We start from the raw sequence: 27,590 nt of genomic DNA on the forward strand, positions 1-27,590 counted from the left end.
AGACCCCTCTCCAGAGAATGTCCCAAATGCGGGTGAAACCCATATGCACCAAAAAATGGTGACTTATCAGAGGACTCCTGACGACGGTTATTTAAAGCAAACTCAGCAAGGGAGAGAAAAGAACACCAATCCTCTTGATTCTCCGCCACAAAACAGCGCAGATATGTCTCCAGATTCTGATTGACGCACTCTGTCTGGACTGCGGGTGGAAAGCAGAAGAGAATGACAACCAAACCCCCAAGCGAGAACAGAAAGCCTTCCAGAATCTGGAAACAAACTGCGTGCCCCTATCAGAGACTATGTCTGAAGGAATACCATGCAATTTGACAATGTGATCAATAAATGCCTGCGCCAGCATCTTAGCATTGGGCAAGCCAGGAAAAGGGAGGAAATGCACCATTTTGCTAAAACGGTCAACCACCACCAGAATCACAGTCTTCCCCGAGGAACGAGGCAGGTCCGTTATGAAGTCCATGGACAGATGTGTCCAAGGACGGGAAGGAATGGGTAAGGGAAGGAGAGGACCTGATGGCCGTGAATGAGGGACTTTGGCACGAGCGCAGGTCTCGCAGGCTGCCACAAAACCCTCAACCGACTTACGAAGCGCCGGCCACCAGAATCTCCGAGCGATGAGATCCACTGTGGCTCTTGCCCCCGGGTGCCCAGCAAGGACAGTATCGTGGTGTTCCTTAAATATCTTGTGTCTTAAAGCGAGAGGCACAAACAACCTCCCAGGAGGACAAAGATCAGGAGCCTCTGACTGGGCTACCTGAACCTCTGCCTCCAATTCAGGATAAAGAGCAGAGACCACCACACCTTCAGCCAAAATGGGACCCGGGTCTTCAAAATTGACACCTCCCGGAAAACAACGTGACAGGGCATCCGCCTTCACATTCCTAAACCCAGGGCGGAACGTGACAACAAAATTAAACCTGGAAAAGAACAAAGACCATCGGGCCTGTCTCAGGTTCAGACGCTTGGCTGACTCCAAGTAGGCCAGATTCTTATGGTCAGTAAACACGGTAAGAGGGTGTCTGGCTCCCTCTAGCCAATGGCGCCATTCCTCAAAAGCCAACTTGAGGGCCAACAACTCCCTATCTCCCACATCACAATTTCTCTCTGCGGAGAAGAGTTTCTTCGAGAAAAAGGCACACGGTCGCCATTTGGCAGAAGAGGGACCTTGAGACAAGACTGCACCCACACCCACCTCAGAAGCATCAACCTCAACTATTAAGGGTAGAGAAATATCAGGTTGTACCAAGATGGGAGCAGAAGCAAAACTCTCCTTGATATTAGAAAAGGCCTTACCCGCCTCTACCGACCAGGAGGAAAAATCTACCCCCTTTCTAGTCATATCAGTGAGTGGTTTAACAACAGAGGAATAATTCAAAATAAACTTCCTGTAATAATTGGCAAAGCCCAAAAAACGCATCAGCGCCTTCTGATTCTCAGGAAGCTCCCACTCAAGCACAGCGCGGACCTTCTCGGGGTCCATGCGAAAACCAGAAGCGGAGAGAAGAAACCCCAGAAATTGAATTTCTGGAACCGCAAACACACATTTTTCCAGTTTAGCGTACAATTTATTCTCCTGCAGGATGAGCAAGACCTGACGTAAGTGTTCCTTATGAGTTTTGAAATCAGGAGAAAAAAATCAAAATGTCATCTAGATACACTAATACAAATTTCCCCATTAAATGATAAAAAATGCTGTTCACAAAATGCTGAAAGGCGGCTGGAGCATTCATCAAACCAAAAGGCATAACCAAATTCTCAAAATGGCCCTCAGGGGTATAGAAGGCCGTCTTCCATTCGTCTCCTTCTCTGACCCTGACCAGGTTGTATGCCCCTCTTAGATCCAACTTGGAAAAAACTTTAGCCCCAACAATCTGGTTAAACAGGTCCGGGATCAGAGGAAGCGGATAAGGGTCACGAATTGTGATACTGTTCAGCTCCCTGAAATCCAGACATGGTCTTAAAGAACCATCTTTTTTCTTAACAAAGAAAAAAACAGCGGCAACAGGTGACTTCCAGGGTCGTATGTGTCCCTTTCTCTGACTCTCAGAGATATAAGCACGCATAGCGACCCTTTCAGGTTGGGAGAGATTGTATAAACGAGATTTAGGCAGCTTGGCGCCTGGGGTGAGATTAATAGGGCAATCGTACTCCCTGTGCGGGGGCAAGTCCTGAACACCACTCTCAGAGAAGATATCCGAAAATTCAGAGAGAAAAGATGGTACAGTCTTAGTAGAAACCTCAGAAACAGATGTCGTGAGACAATTCTCTCTGCAAAAGTCACTCCAACTATTTATTTGCCTCGCTTGCCAATCAATGGTGGGGTTATGTTTAGTGAGCCAGGGTAGCCCCAAAACAAGAGGAGTAGGCAACCCGCTAAGGACGAAACATGACACATCCTCAACATGAGCATCACTCACAATCAAACGGATATTGTGAACTATGCCCTTTAACGATTTCTGAGAAAGTGGAGCGGAATCAATAGCAAAAACAGGTATATCCTTTTCCAAAGTGCATACCTGGAAACCATGAGTTATTGCAAATTGATTATCAATAAGATTGATTATCAATAAGATGCTCCACTATCTACAAAAATCTCACAAAAAATGTTCTTGCTCTCTAGTGCCAACCTGGCAGGTAGGACAAAACGGGAATTACAAGCAAACGGAAAACCTTCAATTTCCGCATCAACCTTGCCAATGGTAACAGATGGAACATTTTTAAAGGATTTTTTTCTTTTAGTCTCTTTATTACTCTCAAAAGACTGTCTGAATTTCCTAGAGGGACAAACATTTGCCAAATGATTTATACCCCCACAACAGAAACAAACCTTCCTATGAGGACTGAATCTTCCACTGTCAGAGGCAATCAACCCGAGCTGCATGAGCTCCTGCTCAGAAGGGATTGAGAGCGACTGAGACCCCTGTGCACTGAACGAGACCGCCGCACTGTCCTGGGACTGAGTATGACAAGAAGGAGTGATCTCTCCTCTCTCTCTACGACGCCTGTCAATACGAACGGCCCGAGACATGGCAGAGTCCAAGGAGGTAGGTCTCTCATGAAAGGCAAATGCATCTTTCAATCCCTCTGAAAGACCATGGCAAAATTGACTTCGGAGTGCAGCATCATTCCAACCAGTATCAGCTGCCCATCTCCAAAATTCTGAGCAGTATATCTCTGCGGATTGTTTACCCTGACATAAAAGACGTAGTCTAGACTCAGCCAGAGCAAGTAGGCGAAAATGGAGTTTGCAAGCCTCTCTAAAACGAACTAAATTCTCACTACCCCCGGAGAACGTATCCGGGAGCGAGATCTTAGGCTCAGAACAAACTCCATGAACGCAAGCTGAACCGGTCACCTGAAACTGAGAAAGAGTATTACGGAGATCTGCTACCTCCAATGAAAGACCCTGCATGCGTTCAGTCAAAAGTGAAACCGGATCCATGCTTGAGACGGTTTTGGCGGTTTATAATGTCACGGAAGGTGTACAGGAAACTAGAAGACACAAAATGAATATACGACTCACTGGATCCAAAACTAAGGAACAAAAGGGAGAGCCCTGCATCAGACCTGGCTCTCTCCCTGACTGCTGAGCCTATGCAAAAATCCCAATGGTAGATGATCGCATATCCTCGTACCTCGACTTTATAACACCTGAACACCCTATAATAGTGAGGGGACACGGCCACCGGCTCCCTACACTTGATACGGAGAGAGTCAGGGTCACCTGGGATCCAGCAAACAGAAAAACACAAATGAATGAACAAAACTTATCTGTAGAAGACTCAGAAGTAGGATCAGCATGCACACACTCCAGGAAGGAATATAAACCGCAAAGTGAAGCAGTCTGGGAAGGGATTTAAAGGGATGCAATCAGTGCAACTACATGACAGCTGAGAGAGGCTAACGAGATGAGAAAATGAAAGAAAACAAAAGGAAGCTCAAGGAGGAGGTTCTGAAAGGCATCTGTCAGAGCTTCTCAGATGTCTGGTGGTGACACCAGGTTAAACACTATCTATCTACCCCCTCTCTTGGGCTTCAGAATCATAGGTCTTGTAAGCTGAACTCTCTCTTTGGGGATAGCATCCCTTCAACCTCTAGTTTATAGATTGTGGACTGAGATTACAATTAAACCCACATACATGAATAGATGGGAACAAGAACTAGGTAGAGAATTCCCTCTGGAAAGATGGCTAACTGCTCTGCACTGGTCAGTAACTGCCTCCAAGTGCATAAACCACACTGAACAAAATAGAAAGATACAAATGAGATGGTACCTGACTCCGGATAGAATAGCACCCTTTTCTACTACATACTCTCCCCTATGCTGGAAGTAGAGATCCCCCTTCCCACATGTGGTGGCATTGCCCATCTGTAACGACTTTATGGAGCAGAGTCTCAGATCTGATTGAGGAGGTGATGGGTCTGATCATGTCAATAAAGAAGATGAGCAAGAAGAACTTGCCTGTCCACCCAAAATGTGGAGAGACTGACCTTTGTGAAGATGAATCAGGCGTGGATCAGCCAGGATTTCCACCCACTAATACCTGACGCATCCGACTAGATCATCCATGGTGCCACACCAACAATTTGACAAAAGAGACCCGTTGCCTCATTCTGATGCTGCCACCCGCCTGATGCCACACATCTGATGCCAAGTGCTCCTTCTTTCACCCATCATATTCAGCTCATACTGGTATTGCCACCTACCTCCCCACTCTGTCAACGGGTCACTCTGTGGTCTCCCGATACTGCTGCCACCTCACCACTCAGGTGTCCTAATGTCGCTGCTGCCACCTCCACACTGTCATTGTGCCACCCTCTGGCCTCCTCCTGATGCTGCTGCATCTCTGTGGCTGTCAAGGACTTTCCTGTGACAGGTGGCAGGAGATTGGTGAGACTGACAACACGTGGTTTTATTTGACAGGTTTTCTTTGTGGATCAAAAGGTTTTTTCACGGGTTATCAGCAGAGCGGCTGAAGGACGCCTTGGCCTTTCATGAAGCCTCAGTGTCTCTGGAGGCTGCTATGTCTCTTTCTATATGCATGGATAGGTGTCTGAGAGAGGGGCCCCCACTCTCAGGACGTACTATCACATGATGTATTGTCCTCCTCTGATACTTTGGGTGAAGCTACTCCTGGGTTTATGTCTGGGGACAAAACCGTGCAGTTAGCAGGAGCTACTCCTGGACCAGTTTTAAGCATACTGGTAATAGGATTTGACATTTTATCAGAGTATGTCCATGCATTCAAAGGCAAAAAGAAAAAAGAGGGACATTTAACTCCCATCTGATTCTTGGAGGGGTGAGAGGAGAGTCAGAAAATGTGCATTTGTCTTTTACTGGTAGTACCCGATTTCTCCTGGCTGCTGAGGTGGTGCTAGAGTCAAAAACTGTTGTGATTGAGGTGTTTATCGACAGCGGGGCTGGGGTGAACTTGATTGATGCTCAGTTCGTCTGTATGCAGGGGTTGTCACCGAGTGAAAAAAAACATTTCTGTTTTTGCTATTGATTCTGCACCTCTTACTCAGAGGTGTTTATCTCAAGTGGTACATGATATCAGATTAAGAGTGGGCGACTTTCATCAAGAATTTATCTTGTGTTTTGTGTTGGAGGGTCTCCCTGCAGCGGTGGTTCTGGGTTTACCGTGGTTAAGCAAGCATCATCCAATTATCGATTGGCAAGCCAGACAGATTCTGGATTGGCGCGATTATTGCATTGACAATACATATTTTTCTGTTTTAACTACTAAGACATTACCCTCTTTTATATCTAATTTTGCCGACTTGTTTTCTGAGAGTGGATGCCAGTATTTACCTCTGCATCGGGAATGATTGTCCTAGCTAAATTGCCAACATCTAGGTTGTATAACCTTTCTGAGCCTGAAATACAGGCCATGAGAGAGTATATTACCGAGAGTTTGGCTAAAGGACACATAAGACCTTCCAAATCTCCAGTGGCAGCAGGGTTCTTTTTTGTTAAAGGTCTTTGGACATGTCTGGATTTCTGTGAACTCATTTGGATTACTGTCTGTGATCCTTATCCTCTTCCTTTGATTTGTTCAACCAGATTATTGGTGCCAAGGTGTTCTCCAAGTTGGACTTAAGAGGGCCATATAATCTGTATAGGATCAAGGAAGGGGCACTTTGAGAACCTTGTCATGCCTTTCAGGTTGACCAATGCTCCTGCGGTTTTCCAGCATTTTGTGAATGACATTTTTAATCACCTTGTGGGGAGGTTTGTAGTCATGTATTTGGATGACATTCTAATTTATTTTCCAGACGTAGAAACACATCAGGATCACATTAGACAGGTGTTACAGATCCTAAAGGACAATAAATTGTACAATAAATTAGAGAAGTGTGTTTTTGCTGTACACGAGGTGCAGTTTTTTGGGCTACCTACTGTCATCTTCAGGTTTTCGAATGGATCCAGACAACGTCTGTGCTGTATTGGACTGGGATCGACCCAAAAATCGGAAGGCTCTTAAGCTTTTTGGGTTCACCAACTATTGCAGAAAATGTATTCACTACTATTCGACAGTGGTGAAACCCTTAACTGACATGACTAAGAAAGGGACAGATGTCTTAGTGTGGTCTGATTCGGCATTGCAAGCTTTTTCTGATTAATGTCTGATTAATGATTCATTTCTGTCAAGCTAGTGTAGCAGGGCGTGGCCAGAGGTGGAAGAACGGAGCCTCTAGCAGGGCATAGATAAAAGTAGGAATAGACTAGTTAGGTTCAGCTGACATTAGCACATCGCTAATGTCAGCTAGTTTAATAGGGTTAATTCTGGTGAAAGAAACTGTTTAAGTTGGCTTTTGAGGAGTGGCGTCATTGGTTGGAAGGGGGCGATTCATCCGATCACAGTGTACACAAATCACAAAAATCTGGCTCATCTGGAGTCGGCTAAACGGCTGAACCCGTGGCATGCCAGATGGTCTTTGTTTCACCAGATTTAATGTCATTGTCACTTATCGTCCTGGAATTAAAAACGTCAAGGCAGATGCCTTGTCACATAGTTTTCCTGGAGGTGGTGATTTTGAAAATCCGAGTCCGATACTGTCGGAGCGGGTCGTGATGTCTGCTCTGTACCCTGACCTAGAGGTGAAGGTGTTAGAGGCCCAGGGAGACGCATTGGATTCTTGTCACTCTGGGAGACTATGCCATCCGAATTGCGTCACAAGTGTTGGAGGAACATCACTGTACGGTTCTTATGTGACACCCTGGGAGTAGATCCTGCTGACCTCATCTCTCGTAGATTCTGGTGGCCGGGGTTGTGTTAGTGTGTTGAGGACTATGTGTCAGCCTGTAGTACCTGTGCACGTGCTAAGGTGACACATGCTCGGCCTTTCGGATCTCAACTTCCGTTGCCCATCCCGTCCAGACCATGGACTCACTTATCCATGGATTTTATCACTGATCTACCTAATTCTTCAAGAAAGACAGTTATTCGGGTGGTAGTCCTTTTCTTCGGCTTTTAATCCTTAGTCGAACAGACTGAGACTTACTTGAGGTGTTTTGTCTCTGAGAACCAGGAGGATTGGTCTTTGTTTTTGTCTTTGGCACAGTTTGCCATAAACAATAGTGGACAGAAGTCTACTGGGAAGTTGCAGTTTTTTGGAGGATGTGGGTTTCACCCGCAGTTTGGCACATTTTCTGGTTCTGATACTTCTGGTATCCCTGAGGAGGAATGTTTTTCGTCATCATTGTCATCTATATGGCGTGAAATTCAAAATAACTTGATGAATATGGGCAACAAGTATAAATGTGTGGCTGAGATTGGCAACACATGGTTTGATCTGACAGGTTTTCTTTGTGGATCAATAGGTGTCTGTGTTGTTTCTGGTAATGGCCACACCCCTTACCATGGGTGTTGCTAATGTAGTTATTTAACATTCCTTATTTATTGTTGCTTATCTCACAGTGCTGTGCGGTTTATAGCTTCAGTTTCAGTTGTGGATTTCTGGTGTGTGGATCTTGGCGGAGTTCCTGGTGCTTGCATAGGCCCTTTGAAGTTAAGTCTTTCCTTTCCCTTTTGTATTTTGTTTGGGTTCTGTGTGTTGCTTTTCTCTATTGTTTGTATTAGGCCTGAAAGAGACTCCTGTTTGTCCTTCCTTTTTGGAGGAACATGTAGTCTCGTACCTGCCATTAGTACCAGGGTCCTATAGGGCAAGATAGGACTCTAGGTATTCCTGCCTATGAACACACCTACCTCTGGGGTCTGTTCATACTGGTAGTCAGTCAGGATTTGGGTTAGGGTTTTACTAAGAGGTCTTCCTTCCCTAGTTCTTAGGCCTGATTCCCTGTTCCCCATTCCCTCTTATGCTTATTGTGCTGTTTCCCTCCCTTCCTAACAGTAGCCTCCTGATGCTGCTGCCACCTCCACACTGTCATTGTTCCACCCTGTGCCCGCCTCCTGATGCTGCTGCCACCTCCACACCCTGTCATTGTGCTACTCTGTGGCCTCCTGATGCTGCTGCTGCCACCTATACACTGTCATTGTGCCACTCTCTGGCCTCCTCCTGAAGAATCTGTCATTTGGCCACTCTGTGGTCTCCTCATGCTGCTTCCACCTCACCACTATGTCATATGGCCACTCTGTGGACTTTTAATGCTGTTCCTACCCTCCCCACTTCATGACTGGGCCACTATTTAGCATTTTGGCCTGGCTGACATCTTCATTTATTCAACCCTTCTTATGATCTGTCAGAAGGAAGGAAAAATTAGACGCACAATGGATCCCGTCTATGTAACAGCTGTAAGGCCTGCATGACATGGTTCCTATTTTGCATCAGAATTGGCTTATGATTTGGTAGCCAAAAGCAGAAGTGGGTACAAAACACAGAAGATATGCTAATATTCTATTCACGTGTCATCTTTGTTTTGTATCGACTACTGTTTTTTGGGGGGGCTTTAGCAATACTGATGGATTATTGAGCAAATGCTGACCGAGTGAAGGCAGATGCTCAGCAGACAGGATCCGTTTTTTGGGGGTTATTGTTCTGACGGATCAGAGGAAAGGCAAAATAATCAGTGACGTCAACACAAACTTACTGCTTACACCCTCTCCACTCTGTCGGGGGCTCTACTTGTTTAAGCATTTAATATAACAGGTTCTGTAGAAATCTATGTGGAATCAGTGAATTGGTGTAAAAGGAGTGCGCTCTTTCACGCTATAGTAGGATGAGATCACACTTGAGTTATTTGGTCAGTTTGGTCAAGTGAAGTGTGCAGTGATTCTAAGAGCGACGCCTGTCATCTACATGTCATACTGACTCACAGTATTGTTTCATTAACACAGCAGACTCCCTATGTGTGTTACTGCAAGGCACAGTGTTCTACACCACTATACAGGCTCTCTGCAGCCAGGGAATAGCAGTTTTTTTAACGTGATTCACCACAAATAAATTCATATCGAACCGATTTTTTCAGCAAATTCAGCAAGCTGGCCGAAAGGAATTTTGGAGAAATTCACTCATCTCTAACCACTATCCCCAGAATTAGCTATATCAAGTATAGTAATAGAGGACATCCCTTCTGAATTCAGATGGGTGGTTGCCCACATCCTCACTGCCTCCCCAAGGTTCATAGCCAGAAATTGGAAACTCCCTCATATGCCCAGTATTTCTGAAGTAGCCCAGTTGCTTAACTTTTTTATACAATGTGAAATATAATTGCAATCAAGGATAAAAGCCCACAACCAATGGTTACCATGGTTATCTAGCAAACATGCTACCCCTCTACCAGATGGAATATGGTAACAACTGTAGCTGAACATTTATGTACTTTACTGGTGAGTGACATGATATATGATGTTATTTTTTATTTATTTTTGTTTTGTTTTGTTTGTTTCTGTATTGTCCTTATTTGTTTGTTTATATAAATTGAAAAAATTCGCAATAAAAATCGATTAATACTAAGAATAGACAGACTTAGCATACTGGAGATACAGTTATGACGGTTACATCACTTAGTGACCACAGTATCTTAGAAGAAGATGGTGCAGAAAAAGGATAACTAGTAGACAGTATAGAAACTGAGGCTGATTGGGAGCAGTCTTTTTCCATTGCCTCTTAAAAGAAGTAGTGCAATATCTCATTGGCAAAACAGTGGCTACATGAAACGCTGAGGTCCAGTTGTCCCGGATAGTGTTATCACATTGTGTAAGCTGAGCTCCACATTACAGAAAGAATAGAGAGCACAATCTAAACAGAACAGTACAACTGTAAGAATATGAAATCAAATAAACAATAAAATAAACAAATCGCTTTATAAGGGTCCAGGATACGGGTCCTGAGGACCGGGGGGGGGGGGGAGGAGAGTTGTGGAAGGAGAGAAAGGGAGGGGTATAGAATGGAAGGGTGGGAGGGGGAGGTGGGGGGTCAGGTTTAATCACTGGAGTTTTGAGGCTGCCCCTAACTGGGGCTCAACGAAGAAGACTCAATCCTCCACCTCCATTCGAGTGTAAAGGGCTATGTTCTCTCATCCATAAAGTCTATTCATGGAGTACACATATGAAGATACTTTGTTCTAGTGTGGGACTCCCAGCCCACCAACTCCTCCAATCTAGGGTCGGGGGAGAGGTTGACCGCCAGTGCCTCAAGTGATTGAGGGCGGAGTGCAGAAGCATGCATCAGGAAGTTGCACAGTGACACAAATTTAGGGAGTATGGTCTTCATAAATGTTTTGTAATACTGTACATTTTAGGGAAGCCATCTGGTCCTGGGCTTTTCCCAGGTAGGATGGTACCAAGGACCTTCTAGGCCTGCTCCTCTGACATGAGGGCGACCAGCTGGGTTTGGTTTTCGGTCTACAATGTGGGGATATCTATGTTGCGTAGAAAATAAGTAATCAGGTCATCTATGGTTCTTTGTAGAATTGATGGAACTGTTGGGCTATCAAGGGGGTGGAAGCAACTCTTAAGCCTCAAGTGGTTTTTATAGAGGAGATAAAGGTTCTGGATCTCTGTTTTTTCAACAAAGAGGACATTACCCTAGTTCCCTTGTCCCCATGAGCATAATATTTATAAAGTAGGGATTGGAGGGTTCATTCTAACTTTTTTTTTATCATACTGTATGTAATGAAAATGCAAAATCCTGGTATTTGGGAGTTTGCCATAAATTGTATTCGTCTGTTCACTGACCTGTACACAAACTCAAACTCTTCAGATTTGATAATTGTTACTTGACTTATTCCCCTGTGAGAGGATCATTCTACAATTCTGACCTTGGTTGAAGCCACTGAAATGTTTAACCCTTTAAGGATCGGGCCAATTTTAGTTTTTTCCTTTCTACCTTCCAAAAGCCACAACTTTTTAAATATTTTCGTTCACATAGCCATATGGGGGTCTTAATTTTTATAGGATAGTTTAATTTACCAAGTGTTGGTCTGGAAAAAAATAAACAAATAGAAACCCACAATTCCGCCACTTTTGGGGGTTTTGTTCACCGTGTGCTAAAAATGACATGACATCCTTATTCTGTGGGTCAGTACAATTATGGCTATAACAAATTTGCAGTTTTTATCATGTTTTACTTCTTCAAAAAATTAAAATCTTTCCAAAAAATAAACATTTTCTTTGCAATTAGCATTTTCTGACACCTACAATTTTTCTTTTTACAATTTGTTCTACATAGCTGTAGCATCCTCTTCACCCCAGTATCCTGCAAAGCTGATCCAGAGGAAGGCAAAAAACCGTCATGAGGTAGTAGCCAATTTTTCCTCATTTTAGGTGAAAAATCCTTCCTGACTTTAATCAGGCAGTCAGAATAACTCTCTGCATCCTTCTCCAGAATTCTAGTAATTGTAATCTATTATTACATTATTTAGGGATGAAATTAAAAAGGGTTTTAAACTTTTACATTTTATAGGTGATTAGTAAAAGAAGTTCACTGTGAAGATAAATTAAAATTGATCGTCTACTTACCTCTGCTCAGCCGCACTATAAATTTCTCCACTTTGGCAGCTGCTAATTTTGATTGGGTCAAAATCATGAAAGGACCGCAGAGCCACCCCGGAGATAGCCACCAAATTGGAAGAAAAGCTTATGAGGACAGCTTTACTGTGGTAAAAAGGCAGACTGAGATCATGCATCACAGGAATCACCAAAGGATTTTTACGGCAGCTAAGAATATGAACACCTGCCGCAATAAAAGCATGGAAGATAAAAATTAGAAGCATGTCCTTATTTTAACCTTGATAATTACCATTACAAATGAGATTAATCAAAAATGCATAAATCAGAACAATGATATTATCAAAGAATTAATGTAATAATTAAAAGGTACAAAAGTGAATCCCCGAGAGGTTAGTACCTTACACACAGTGTTAACGCTAAGTAATTATAGTTAGATATGACTGGGGTGGTGTCTGAAGTTTAAGGCCGCTGGTGCGATCACACTGTCATTCATGGGAGAGAGGAAACATATCTAATTGTTCTATTTGTTTTATTTTTTATTATATAAGGGATCAGAACATTGGTCTGTTCAGCGACTGGATAGTTATCAAACATTTTCAGACTGAGATTCCTTAGGCCAACAACAGGAAATTATTCTATATTTAAAATTTTATTCTAAATTATACACCAGCTACACAGATCATGTGTGGACGCACTTGTAAATATGTTTTCTATTTAAATTTTTTATTTTACTTTTGTATTATTATACATGTAGGTCATATCGTAAGTAAGGTCTAATCCTAAACATTGACAAGTGGGTTCCAAGGCCAATCCAATAGCAAACATTTGAGGTCTATTATTGTGTCAGAATTTAGACCCACCAGATGATCCTCCGCCAGTCTGACCTTACTGTTAAAATGTCTCGTGTCAATAATACTAAAAGTATTGGACAAGTCATATAAGTAAAATAAATGCATCATCAAATACATTTAATAACGGCACCTCAAAAAAGCAGCTTTTTACAGCTTCGTATCACAAGGCATCTCAAGGATCATCATCTGTGGTGGTAACTTTTGTGTTTTTTTGCTGTATAAATTGGTGCTTAAAAGTTTATGAATCCTTTAGTATTTTGTATATTCCTACATAAATTTACCGTATATACTCGAGTATAAGACGAGTTTTTGGGCACATATTTTTGTGCTCAAAAAGCCCCCTCGTCTTATACTCGAGTCTATCTTACTTCGTCTTTGCTCCGGTAATAGCAGGCAGTGCGGGGGGGGCGGCGCTCACTCACTGACGTCACGCGCCTGCGCCGCCTAGTGGGAGCAGGCGCGTGACGTCAGTGATTGAGCGCAGCTCCCCGCACTGCCTGCTATTACCGGAGCAACGATAAAGTAAGATATCCAAAGAATTCTGATAAATAAAGAATACTGATAAATATACTTTATAAATATACTGCTTATACTTTATAAATATACTGCTGTGAGCGTCGGGGAGGGGGATCTGTGGATGGCACTGTAGGGGGATCTGTGGATGGCAGTGCCATCCACAGATCCCCCTACAGTGCCTTCCACAGATCCCCCCTCCCCTAAACAGTGCCATCCTGGCACTGTTTAGGGGAGGGGGGATCTGTGGATGGCACTGTTTAGGGGGGATCTGTGGATGGCACTGTTTAGGGGGGAGATCTGTGGATGGCTCCCTGTATTTAATGCAGAGTGTGTGTGTATATAATGCACACACTCTGCATTAAATACAGGGAGTCAGAGTCAGACTCCCATCAATCTGAGTCACCCTCTTGCAGATGTGTGTATATAATGTAGAGTGTGTGCATTATATACACATACACTCTGCATTATAGCTGCATTTCCCACCCTAGTCTTATACTCGAGTCACTAATTTTTCCCATTTTTTTGGGTAAAATTAGGGGCCTCGGCTTATACTCGGGTCGGCTTATACTCGAGTATATACGGTACATCAGATTTTCAAAACATTTCTCAAAGTAGAAAAAAATAAAATCATACAAATGAGTCAAAAATAGACTTGGTCATCTATTGAGGAAAATGATCTTAGGGTACTTTCACACTAGCGTTATTCTTTTCCGCCATTGAGTTCCGTCCTAGGGGCTCAATACCGGAAAAGAACTGATCAGTTTTATCCTAATGCATTCTGAATGGAGAGCAATCTGTTCAGGATGCATCAGGATGTCTTCAGTTCAGTCTTTTTGCCTTTTCTGGACAGAGATAATACCGTAGCATGCTGTGGTTTTATCTCCGTACAAAATTCCGGAACACTTGCCGGAATGCCGGATCCGGCATTTTTTCCCATTGAAATGCATTAATGCCGGATCCGTTGCCGAGTGTTCCAGCAAAACGGATCCAGCATTGCAGTCTGTACATGCTCAGACCGCAAAAAATATGAAAAAAAATGTCGGATCCGTTTTTTCCGGATGACACCGGAGAGACGGATCCGGCATCTCAATGCATTTGTCATACGGATCAGGATCCTGATCCGTTTGACAAATGCCATAAGTTTCCATACATTTTGATGGATCCGGCAGGCAGTTCCATCGCCAGAACTGCCTGCCGGAATCCTCTGCCGCAAGTGTGAAAGCACCCTATTATCACATTTCTGTGAGTGGCAAACATATGTGAACCTTTGCTTTTAGTATCTGGTGTGGCCCCCTTGTGCAGCAATAATTACAAATAAACGTTTCCAGTAATTATTAAATAGTCCTGCATATTAGCCTGGAGGAGTTTAAGGCAATTCCTTCATAGAAAACAGCTTCAACTCTTATGTTGGTGGGTTTCCTCCCATGAACTGCTTCTTTCAGTTGCTCAACATTTGTATTGCATTAAGGTCAGGACTTTTATTTGGCCATTATAAAACTTACATTTTATGTCTTGGGTTCCTTTGTGACCTTGTGGACTTGGTCTTGTTTGTTGGTCAAACATTCCTGGGTAATGGTCCTCAGTTTCCTCCATTTGTACACAAACTGCCCGACTGTGGACTAGTGGAGTCAAACTCTTTTCCAGCCTTGATGAGCATCAACAATTCTTTTTCTGAGGTCCTCAAAAATCTCCTTTGTTCGTGCCATGATACACTTTCACAAACATGTGTTGTGAAGATTAGATCAGACTCACACCTGATTGTCATCCAATTGATTGAAAACATCTGTTTCTAATTTCACCTTCAAATTATCTACTAGTCTTAACGATTCAAATACTTTTGCCACTCACAGACATATGATATTGGAACATTTTCCTCAATAAATAAATGACCAAGTCCAATATTTTTGACTTATTTGTTTAGGACTTTTAGGACTTTTTTTTTTTAATCTGATGTAGTTTTAGGTAAGATTTATGCAGAAATACACAAAATACTGAAGGGTTCACAAACTATTAAGCACACACTTGTATGGTTAATTTCTTAAACGGTATGAGTTTCGTCTTTCTATGTAAAGTGTATCTCTGGTGATGGTTTCATACAATGTTTAAAATGATATGTGGGTTGGTACCAAGATATACATTTACCCCTTATCCACAGAATAGAGGATAAGCATCTCCTAGGTGCGTATCCGGCCAACCAATTAAAAGAAAGGTGGTCTAGGCCCGCCTACATGAACGAAGTGGATGCCAAGATTGTACACTGTCACTCTACTCATTCTGTATGGGACTGCTGGAGATGGCTGAGTGCTGTATTTAAATACCACTGCACTCAGGAACTTGTAATCATGGGTGTCCCAGGTATCAGACCCCCATATCAATCAGATGCTTATCTCATATCCTGCTGGTAGGGGATAAGTTAATATCTTAATGCAACCCTTTTAAGGTTTATTTACATAGAAGATGTAACCTCTCTACCCGTTCGCTGGTGCCAGTATTGCAGCCCGCAAATAGTGGGTCTGCAATATATGGGCACCGGCAGTTTGTACACGGCATCACAGATGCAGACCCATTCACTTGAATGAGTCCGCAATCTGGAAGGTGCAGAACGGAGGCACAGAACCCACGGAAGCACTACTTTTTAGCGGTGCAGTCTGTCGGGTGCTGATCGCAGACGCTATTCAAGTGCAGCGGTCCGCAGAATGGACAGCAGCCAACAGCGGCCGTGTGCATGAGGTGTAAGGGGGAATTTTATCAACATTGGTCTTAGGGAAGTGGCTAAGTTTCCCACAGCAACCAATCAGATTCCCCCTTTCATTTTTCAGAGATCCTTTTGAAAATCTGACTGGTTTCTGAGGGTAACTAAGGCAATTTTAGAATCCAGCGGTTTCGATAAATCTCCCCTAAATTTATACAATGATCTAGAAACTTTTTTGCCGGAACATTATTTTTAAACCTTAAAAACGTCCCCAAACCCTTACCTTGCAGAAAGTCCTGCCCTATCATTTACAGTTTTATCCGGTCTCGTTTCCTGTGCAGTTTTCTCTGACGTCCAGCTCAGTCATCTCTATGGTGCAGTTGTTAGCCCTCACTCGTCTGCCTTGCTGTGCTACCACAGCTTGTTCCAGGCGAGATGAATACTGTACCATGGAGACGGCTGAAGATGGAGAAGCCTGCCAGTAAAAGGATAGGTAGAGTCTGCACCATCATGTTGGCTGACAACACCTCTCCTGACATGTCTGTTTAGTAACTACTTGCATTACTCATGTAATACAAATCATGGAGTATCTTTTCATATAAAATATGTAGTGCCTTTCCTCTATTTATTTCTACTGCTTATGAAAGAATTACCAGCACTCTGAAATAAAGGTTGGGTTGTGTCCCTGCACAGCCTGACACTGGCAGCACTGATTGGATAATGTCACACTGTGCAAAGACACAACTCCAACAGGTATCACCCAGCTGGATCTTTGTTGCAAACAGCTACCAATTCATTCATAAATGTTTAGCAGGAATAATAAAGAAATGGCACAATATGGAGTCATAAAAACAGATGCTCCACAAACAGACATGTCAGCAGAGATACAGAGTCCTCTTTAAAGCCTACTTTCCTAAATCTAATGCCCAGCTTCAAAACATCCAAAAATACCGAACGCATTGAAAATTAAGGAACAAATTAATTATATATTTGTGGTCGTGGCAACCAGGAACGTACCGAGATCTACCTGGGATGCCCTACTCTAAAGCGGTCAGAGTTGTGCCGTAACCGCGTCGTGGAGGGACGCCTGAAAGAGGGCATCCCCTTTGAGAGTAACAGGTGAAAAGGGTGGGTGGGAGGGGAAACTCTGCACGTCGTACGATTTGTGGGAGGGCACTGGCCGTTGAAGTAGGCAACCAAGCCCCTCCCACAAATACAGGCCAATGAATCGGCCTTACACTTGTGGTCGTGGCAACCAGGAACGTACCGAGATCTACCTGGGATGCCCTACTCTAAAGCGGTCAGAGTTGTGCCGTAACCGCGTCGTGGAGGGACGCCTGAAAGAGGGCAAAAGACATACCGGTAGGCAGGAGTACTTTATTACAACGTGATTACAAACCAGACTCCGAAAGCTATTGACATCTCAGTTTCGGGGTGAGGTATGTAACGGCTAAAACACGAGGAGCGCCAACGCCCTAATTTCTGAATGACATGCGCTGGCACCTGATTCTTGGAAGCCGCGGACGCAGCACCTATGCGGAACGAATGTCCCGAGATCGCGGTGGCGTCGCCGCCCAAGCTGGCCACCAGGGAGCGTACGTGGGACACGAACTGATGGGTGGTGAGTGACGCCACCCCAAAGGGCAATAATGGACTATCTGGCCCGGACCCTGACAAGGCTGATAGTAGTTGACAGAACTGTGACAGGGCACCATTGATGAGACGCGGGAAATAAGACACCGGTACTGGGGGCCCCATCTGTGAGGTTTTGGACGTCCTCAGCAGCAGCACGTAACCTTCGGCGTTTTGGACCAGCTGGTCGACTGTGAGAAACCTGCTGCTGCCAGGAGAACAAGTGAACTCCCCAGGCCTCAAGAAGCCATAAAGCTAGATAGATGGCGGATTTGAGCACCAGGTTGGGTAGAACCCCAAAAGGATTCCTATCTAGAACGTCATAAAGTCTACGAAAAGGAGCCCTGTGACAGCCTGCCTACGTACTTGGCCCTGGGGCCCGCATTTGCTCAAACCCTCGAGTGCGGCTTTGACAGCCTGCATGGAGAACACCGATGTCCGTTCGGGATGATTGATGGAGAAGTAATGTTGCACTCCCGACAGGTATGATCTCACGGTGTTATGAGAGAGTTTTAGTTCTGAGTGGCAGTAGCCAATGAACGCCAGGATGTATTCTACAAAACTAGATTCCTCCTGAGGACATTCCCCCTGAAACTTGCAAAACGCCTTCCACCCGGTGGTATATGCCCTGGTGGTGTTGGGGGAAAGGGACTTGGAAATCAAGGCGTGGGCCGTCTCTAGGTGACTAGTCACGCTAGGATTAAGGATTCGTGAGGAGGGACGGTAGCGCCCACTACATCTGCCTCTGGCATGACCTGTAAGAAAAGGGAGAAATTAGCCCTTGATAAGGCATCGGCAGCCACGTTTTGTGAACCTGGCACATGCGCGCTATGGACATGGAAGTGGTGATGTAGGGAGAGTAGTACTAGTCGTCTCAAGAGACACATAACATGGGATGATCTAGACGACCCACTGTTTACAATGTCTACCACTGCTGCATTGTCAGACACAAACAGAACAGACTGATTTACCCAACGATTGCCCCATATGTAGGCAGCTACCACAATGGGGTACAGTTCGAACAGTACCGAGGAGTGGAGGAAACCTGGGATCTGTCTCACCTCGGCAGGCCATTCGCCCGCGACCCAGTGGGTGCCAAAAATAGCGGCCAACCTGAGCTTGCGGCCGCATCTGAAAATACTACAGGAGAATTACACGACAACTCGGGACTGAACAAGGACACCCCATTCCATTGACAAAGAAATTGATCCCACATGTGGAGATCAGCTAAGGCCTGACTATCCAGACACACTGGGCTGTCCTGCTCCGGGCCGTGGCCAGGAGCGCCAACAGGCGGGATATGAACGCCCTGCCCTGCGGAATGATGCGCATGGCAAAATTTAACATGCCCAGTAGTGACTGCAAATCGGCCTTAGTGACCACGGTCGTGACTGCAAACCTGTGGATAACTTCTCTGATCCTCATCAATTTGTCCGAAGGTAACCTGGCTAACATGTCTTGTGAGTCTGGTTCAATGCCCAGAAAGGTGATAACTGTGGACGGGCCCTCAACTTTCTTGGCAGATCTGAGCCCTACCTAGCTGAACAATGGGCCGACCTAGCTTGTCCACGGAGCTGGGGGGGTCTGAAAACATTGAGTGGTCCAGCTGTAGAGCTGGACAGGTACGATGAGGTACTGGCGGCTGACTAGTGACACCACTCTACCGAGTGGAAGATGGACTGACAGGCGGAACAGGAGGGAGCTTTCAGGCCAGCAAAGTGCCTGCAGAACAGTTCTGTGTCTAAGTTGGACCAATCTGTCACATGTTGGAACTGGGAAAGCGCAGCTGCTGCTTTGGCCAAAACGAACAATGATAGTCGTAAAACGAATTTCCTCCATACTTGTAACCCAACTCTGTAACCCGAAAGAGGTACAGATCGAGTTCCTCCCTCCTGTCCGGCCTGGCAGAACATATAACATCCCTAAAAGGCTGAACGCCATGACAAATTCCGGGATGGTTAGCTTGCGGTTAAGCCTATGGTCACGGCCTCTCAGCACCACCGAGACTTCCCCGCAAGCTATGACTTTGTTGTCAGACAAGTCTCTGGAGGCTATCAGCAATGAAGCGAGGTTAACATCCCTACCCTCAAGGATGTCTTTCCTGATGCTGATTGGCACGAAATGAGATGGAGCCACGTTGGGGATGGCCTGGACAGAACGGGTATCCCCTACGGCAGAGGTGGCAACGACCGGGACCTCAGGGGCAGAAATCGGAACGACCGGGACGTGAGACTCGATTAATTCCAACCTAGCCTGTATCGAGGTGACCGCCGAAGTCAGACTGTTCAACATGACGTGCAACTGCGCGAGTGACGTCTGCACCGTGGCCATAGGGGGATCGTCACTACTGGGCACTAAAGAGTCTTTCCACAGTCGATACAACTCTGCCTTCCTGGCGGAAGCCGGGAAAGGGACGCCCTTCTTCGTTAGCTCCGACATGAGCTTGGGAATGGTCCATGCACGTAGGGACGGAATACTGCCCCCCTCAGACATTCCTGCTGCGTTTTCGTCCACGGACGCCTCGATGATGTCTGATGCGTGTGACATCACAGCTGTGGAAACAGTAACATAAGTGACCGGCTAAACTGGACGACCACCAGTATCCGTGAAACTGCACGCAAAGCAAGGAAAGGTGTACTGCCCCCGTGTAGCTATGCACACTGACACAAAAGGAACCGTGAGGGAGTGGCCAGGAACCGCCACCCGGAAATACAACACGGGGGAAATGATCTACTTACCTACTCAGAAATCTACACTGACCACCACAGAAAGTTCGTGAAACAGCACAACCTGGACGTGAGACAATGCGTGAGACACATAACCCACTGATGGGCACTTCCTTTCCCCTCCCCCACGTGAACCCCTACTACCTTACCGATAAGCCACAATTACGTAATGAGATCAAGACAACTTGGACCCTGGAAGCAAACAATGAAGGTGTCAACTGTGGATCGTGCCTGCCATACGGAACCGTGCAGGTAAAACATGGAATGATTGAACATGAGCTGTAAGTTGCAGGTGACCGGTAGAAGGGGTTAGTCACTGGCTAAGATGTACCCCCCACGACCGTTCCGGCGTTGTCACGGATCCCTGCCTATCTAGGTGGCACGGCGGCCCGTGCCAGACTTTAGTGAAAACGCAGAGCATGGCCAATGCGCCCCCCGCATTCCACCACGATAACCGCGTGGGGAGCGCGGAGCTCCCTGGCACCGTGGCCCGAATGGGGGGACCCTCTAGCGCACTGGCCCCTGCCCCACGCCAACACAGAACGGGAGCCACGTGGAGGGCTGCGCGGCTCCCTGGCAGAGTGCCCAGTGCGGGGGGTGCCCTCCGTCGCTCAGGGCCTACCCACCTGCCGGCTGAGCACTTCTACCGCGTGGGGAGTAGCGTAGCCCTCTGGCCTAAACCGGTGCGGGGGGGCCCCTGAATCAACACGGGCCCCGCCACATCGGTCAAATGAATGTTGCCGCGTGGGGGGTCACGCCGCTCCCTGGCAGGGTGCCCAGTGCAGGGGTGCCCCCCTTGCTCGAGGGGCCGACCCGCCGCCGGCTGGGCACACCCACCACGTGGGGAAACGGCGCAGCCCCCTGGCATCTAGGAGCCGGGATAGGGGGGAGGCCTCATGTGACCCAGCCCCCCCCTTATCCGGATAACTGTGGCCCCGTGGTGCCGCACTCGCTCCCTGGCAGGGCGCTCAGTGCGGGGGCGCCCCCCTTCATCTGGGGGCCGACCCACTGCCGGCTGAGCCCGCCCACCACGTGGGGAGGTAGTGCGACGCTGGCCAGATCGGAGGGGTAGGGGGGGGGCCCCTGCTCCATCGAGTGTCCCGCCCCCCGCTGGTGAAGTGGAACGTGGTGGACCTGTAAGCGGGGAAGGAGGGGAGCGCCGCCACCATCGTGGCTCCGCCCCCCCGCCGGAGGAGGGCAGTGTTAGGGAACCCTGTGTGGACGGGAGGAGGGGAGCTCGTCATCGTCGTGGCTCCGCCCCCCCCGCCGAGGCTCCGCCCCCCCGCCGGAGGAGGGCAGTGAACCCTGTGTGGACGGGAGGAGGGGAGCACGTCACCGTCGTGGCTCCGCCCCCCGCCGAGGCTCCGCCCCCCCGCCGGAGGAAGGCACTGTTCGGGAGCCCAGTGTGGAGGGGAGGAGGGGAGCTCGTCACCGTCGTGGCTCCGCCCCCCCCGCCGTGGCTCCGCCCCCCCCGCCGAAGGAGGGCAGTGTTCGGGATCCCTGTGTGGACGGGGGGAGGAGGGGGGCGCAGATACCGCCGCGGCTCCGCCGCCGCCCCCCTTCCCCCTGAATGACGGCCAGACATGGTGCATGAGGGAGCCTGGCCTCCGTGCGGTCCGCCCCCAGCCTGGAGGAAAAGAAGCGATGCGGTCCGGAGCATAGCCCCACTCACCTAGGGGCCAGCCGACCGGACTCCACTCACCTGCCTGCTAAAGACAAAGATGCCAGGTACGAGCGCACGCTTCCTGCAAAACTCTGCACGTCGTACGATTTGTGGGAGGGCACTGGCCGTTGAAGTAGGCAACCAAGCCCCTCCCACAAATACAGGCCAATGAATCGGCCTTACACATATATGTACAAAATAGAGCAGCACCCAGAAAAATAAATATATATATAATGCTTGAGAAAGACCGCATTGAGCGGTTGAAACGTTGCAAGGGGAATAAAAGATCCACCATTTTTCACCTCATTTGGAGTGCTGCCTCATCCTTTGAAGCTATATATACATAAATATATATATTTTTTTTTATTTTTCAATGTATTTTTGTGCTGCTCTATTTTGAACGTTTGGATATTGGATAAGCTTATTCCCTTTGAGCCTGCACTCAGCCTTCCTTTTTGAGTCGGTGCTGCCCTTCTTTTTAAATTTATATATATATATATATATATATATATATATACTGTATATATATTATAAATTATAGTTATATTGGATAACTATGAAATTTCAGGTAATAAAGACAGTAATATTTGTATTAATCTCTGTTGTGCTCTGCAACCTCTTCAGTGTTTACCACAATCTATGGACCTTCTCGCCCTCTGCTTAGTACAGGTATCGCACCTTTGTCCCATTCACCACTGCTACTACATGTATGGCACATAAGTAGATGAACTGAAGTAAATACTGAAGAGGCTGCAGTGTGCACCCGAGTATTGTTGCCCCTTCAAACAGGTGATTGGTAGGGATGGTTACAGTTGGACTTCCACTGATCTGATATTGATGGACTATCCCAAGGAGAGGCAATTTATGTGCTGATTCTGGAAAAAATCAATTTAAGGAATAACATGTAATGATGATGATTTTACCAAGATCATGCATTTGTTCCTTGACATCAATCAGATTAACACTGATGGTCTCTGGCTTCTGGTAACTGTAAGATGTCCCATCTGTCACCAGGTGAACTACAACTGCAGCAACAACCACATGTTGAGAGAAATGGGCCTGTAAAAAAAATAAAAGCAACAGTATGTAAATATAGTAACTTACTGACTATTGCATAGGTATTACAGGGATTTTCCGGGAAATGGATATTAATGGCTTATACTCAGGATAGGTCATTATTATCTGATTGTTGGGGACTGCAATACCAAGCAGAGCCGCTATCCAATGCACTGTGCTGTCCCTGATGTGCTATAAGGTGGACACAGTGCCCACTGGAGCACTGCAACCACTTCCAAAAGCTGACTGGCAGGGGTGCCGGTGTTGGAACCCCACTGATCAGACACTGGTGACCTATCTTAAGGATAAGCCATCAATATTAAAAACCCCTTTAACAATATTGCTTTTCATGTGCTATTTTACCTAATTCATGATGGACTGTGAAAGAATCTTACAAAATACATTAAAAGGAACACTAAATGGGATGTGCCCATTAAAAAAAAGGTCCTATTCAAGGAAATCATATGTAAAACCTTTTTATGGTCTTGAGGAGATCACCATTTCTATTCCATTAGTGATGCTATACAGGTCCTTCTCAAAAAATTAGCATATTGTGATAAAGTTCATTATTTTCTGTAATGTACTGATAAACATTAGACTTTCATATATTTTAGATTCATTACACACCAACTGAAGTAGTTCAAGCCTTTTATTGTTTTAATATTGATGATTTTGGCATACAGCTCATGAAAACCCAAAATTCCTCTCTCAAAAAATTAGCATATCATGAAAAGGTTCTCTAAACGAAATATTAACCTAATCATCTGAATCAACTAATAACTCTAAACACCTGCAAAAGATTCCTGAGGCTTTTAAAAACTCCCAGCCTGGTTCATTACTCAAAACCGCAATCATGGGTAAGACTGCCAACCTGACTGCTGTCCAGAAGGCCATCATTGACACCCTCAAGCAAGAGGGTAAGACACAGAAAGAAATTTCTGAACGAATAGGCTGTTCCCAGAGTGCTGTATCAAGGCACCTCAGTGGGAAGTCTGTGGGAAGGAAAAAGTGTGGCAGAAAACGCTGCACAACGAGAAGAGGTGACCGGACCCTCAGGAAGATTGTGGAGAAGGACCGATTCCAGACCTTGGGGGACCTGCGGAAGCAGTGGACTGAGTCTGGAGTAGAAACATCCAGAGCCACCGTGTACAGGCGTGTGCAGGAAATGGGCTACAGGTGCCGCATTCCCCAGGTCAAGCCACTTTTGAACCAGAAACAGCGGCAGAAGCGCCTGACCTGGGCTACAGAGAAGCAGCACTGGACTGTTGCTCAGTGGTCCAAAGTACTTTTTTCGGTTGAAAGCAAATTTTGCATGTCATTCGGAAATCTAGGTGCCAGAGTCTGGAGGAAGACTGGGGAGAGGGAAATGCCAAAATGCCTGAAGTCCAGTGTCAAGTACCCACAGTCAGTGATGGTCTGGGGTGCCATGTCAGCTGCTGGTGTTGTCCACTGTGTTTTATCAAGGGCAGGGTCAATGCAGCTAGCTATCAGGAGATTTTGGAGCACTTCATGCTTCCATCTGCTGAAAAGCTTTATGGAGATGAAGATTTCATTTTTCAGCACGACCTGGCACCTGCTCACAGTGCCAAAACCACTGGTAAATGGTTTACTCAATTGGCCTGCCAACTCTCTTGACCTGAACCCCATAGAGAATCTGTGGGATATTGGGAAGAGAAAGTTTAGAGACGCAAGACCCAACACTCTGGATGAGCTTAAGGCCGCTATCGAAGCATCCTGGGCCTCCATAACACCTCAGTAGTGCCACAGGCTGATTGCCTCCATGCCACGCCGCATTGAAGCAGTCATTTCTGCAAAAGGATTCCCGACCAAGTATTGAGTGCATAACTGAACATAATTATTTGAAGGTTGACTTTTTTTGTATTAAAAACACTTTTCTTTTATTGGTCGGATTAAATATGCTAATTTTTTGAGATAGGAAATTTGGGTTTTCATGAGCTGTATGCCAAAATCATCAATATTAAAACAATAAAAGGCTTGAACTACTTCAGTTGGTGTGTAATGTATCTAAAATATATGAAAGTCTAATGTTTATCAGTACATTACAGGAAATAATAAACTTTATCACAATATGCTAATTTTTTGAGAAGGACCTGTATATGCCATGAGACAAATGTTACTACCAAACTTATCAAACACTGGAGTTGGTAAATTCAGGAGACTATAAACCCAGCCATAAGGAACAATCCCCAAAACCTACTCAGTTATGAGCGAGGCTTACATAAGTATACCTGACACTGCCCACTTATGGATCCAGGACAGCATGCATTTACTAGGCCTGTCTCTGACAATTAGGGACAGTCCTTGCAAATTTGGCACTGTTGGCAACTAAAGTATGCATTAGCCACTTAAAACACAGAATGCCACCATAAAATATGATGCTTGTGGTACCAACACACTGTTCTGCTTCTCTGCCACATATCACTTTGAACCCTTACGCTAGTACAATCCCCTGGTGGAACTTGAAATGATGACCTATCCTTAGGATAGGTCATTATTATAAGAATGCTGGTGGTTCAACTCCAGATACCCTCAACAGTCAACTGACAGAAGAAGGACAATGTTTAGGAACTAGCACAGTTCAAAATACTGCGTAGTGACCTAGAAATGTACTGCCATCTTTGTTAGATATTCTTTTCTCTCTGTATTTTAGAAAACCTAAATCTTGGACAGACCTGCAAAAGGGGAGCGTACTTACCTGCTCTCTGCTGCTGGGTCCCAGCTCCTTTGCTCCTGGTCTCGGCTGCCTTGTGTTTGGGACCCCCACTGTAGACATCCAATGTCTGGCTGCAATGATGACCTGACCCCTTTGCGTCATGGCAACTGGTCATGTGACACAAGGGGGTCAGGTCACCACTGCATCCAGTCATTGGTTGCAGCGGCATAAAAGTGGTTGTTCACAGTGGGAGACCAAAGAGAGGCAACTGAGGCCATAGAGTGAATGAACGGGACTCAGTGGCAGGTAACATACTTTTATTCTGCAGGTTTGGCCATGAGGGAGACTTTCCCAAAAAAATAAAAATTGTGGCCAATCCCTTTAATGCAGCTTCTGAAACCTTTGTGATCTCTTTTTATGCCAAAAGGTGGGGAATCTCTCACACTGTGCTCCCTAGATATCACATACAGAGGACCAGTGAAAATAATGTAGAATTCTAGATCTGCAGTTATATAAGCTATAAAGTGGAAGCTCTTATGGCCCAATAGTCTTTATAAACAAATTTCAGGTCAGTACATACAGCATAACTTGACAGAAGAGTACAACTTCAATGACTTCTATTGATCTAGATAACATAGCCTGAAGTGCAAATACATTCTCCTATAAGAGCTGTAGCCCATGCACACACTAGAGGAGCTTCAAATTACTGTGGACTTGGGCCTGCTCATTATATTCTGCAGAATAGTAAATATCTAATCAAATCTAGCTTTTTATGGGATCTATAGAATAAATATAGTATAGGATTTATGACTGTCCTGCTGAGTGTTTTTTCTAGGAATACTGTATGATCATTTTTATTTGAAGGTAATGTCTGCTTATTGTATGTCATACCGTGGCAATTACATTGTCAAGCTTTTTCATGTCTTACTGTTTGGGCAATTGAAAGGCCTGAGGGAGGTCTGCTAATGTTCCGTTGAATTCACCTAAAGTCTGATTTGCCTTTGAAATGATAACAAACCAATAAAACATATTGAATACAATTTTGTCGTGTGTGGAAGTTTCAAAAATCACTTGTGTCAGGTCAGACCTAGCAAAAATGTGGGAAACAGAAGGTGTATTTTTTGCAGGCTACTCCTGGAAGTATTTCTGGTAGAATGTTGCAGTTTTTGTGTTGTTTAAGTACTGTACTATGAATACAGTTGTGTATTTTAGAAAACTACTTTTCACAGATGCTGTTTGGGAATTCTGATAGATACGGGGGATCCTCTGTTCAGGATTCTCATCTCTAGGCCAAGGTGGTTACAATGGGGATCTCTCTCACTCTGGAAGACATGTCCTGCACTGCACAGACAGTCCATTGATCTGAATGGACACTCTGTAATTCTGAACAAATTGAATATGTAGTGCCAGGTCTCCCTTTTTTAAGTGGAGACACGTTTTTACATTGCTCTACTTCTTAATTTATTAATGGCTTACATGGAACAATTCAGATACATAAATGATGTTCTTAAGCCTGCAGAGTGTTCCCATTTTCATAGGCATTAGCAAACAAGATGTGAAGAAACCACCACATCATCCTTTGTGATAGGGTGATGTGTAGACACACAGTGGATATAAAAAGTCTACACACCCCTGTTAAAATGTCAGGTTTCTGTGATGTAAAAAAATGAGTGTCCTCTGCCCTAACCCCTGAAGACGCCGATACTCGGCGAAAAATTCTCGGGGGGCAGCGTGGATCTCATGTTTTAATACAGTACAGTCTCTAGCAAAATATAAGTAGGAGACACTAGCTACATTGTACCTCCATCAATACTGGCAACCGTGTTAGGAGATACCAACAGGGAATGATA

At 45.5% G+C, this 27,590-nt stretch overlaps 1 protein-coding gene across 1 annotated transcript in view; it reads right to left on the reverse strand.

The window, feature by feature from the left end:
- The window catches only part of PAPPA (pappalysin 1), a 370,045-nt gene that overhangs the window by 93,893 nt on the left and 248,562 nt on the right, over nucleotides 1-27,590 (reverse strand). The window contains exons 12-13 of the mRNA XM_044306571.1: nucleotides 22,934-23,069; nucleotides 11,940-12,153 (exon numbers count right to left, since the gene is read on the reverse strand). Of these exons, the coding sequence (XP_044162506.1) occupies nucleotides 11,940-12,153; nucleotides 22,934-23,069 (350 nt within the window). The remainder of the gene's footprint in view (nucleotides 1-11,939; nucleotides 12,154-22,933; nucleotides 23,070-27,590) is intronic.

The sequence above is a fragment of the Bufo gargarizans genome, chromosome 9, assembly GCF_014858855.1.
Source record: "Bufo gargarizans isolate SCDJY-AF-19 chromosome 9, ASM1485885v1, whole genome shotgun sequence".
NCBI lineage: Eukaryota > Metazoa > Chordata > Amphibia > Anura > Bufonidae > Bufo > Bufo gargarizans.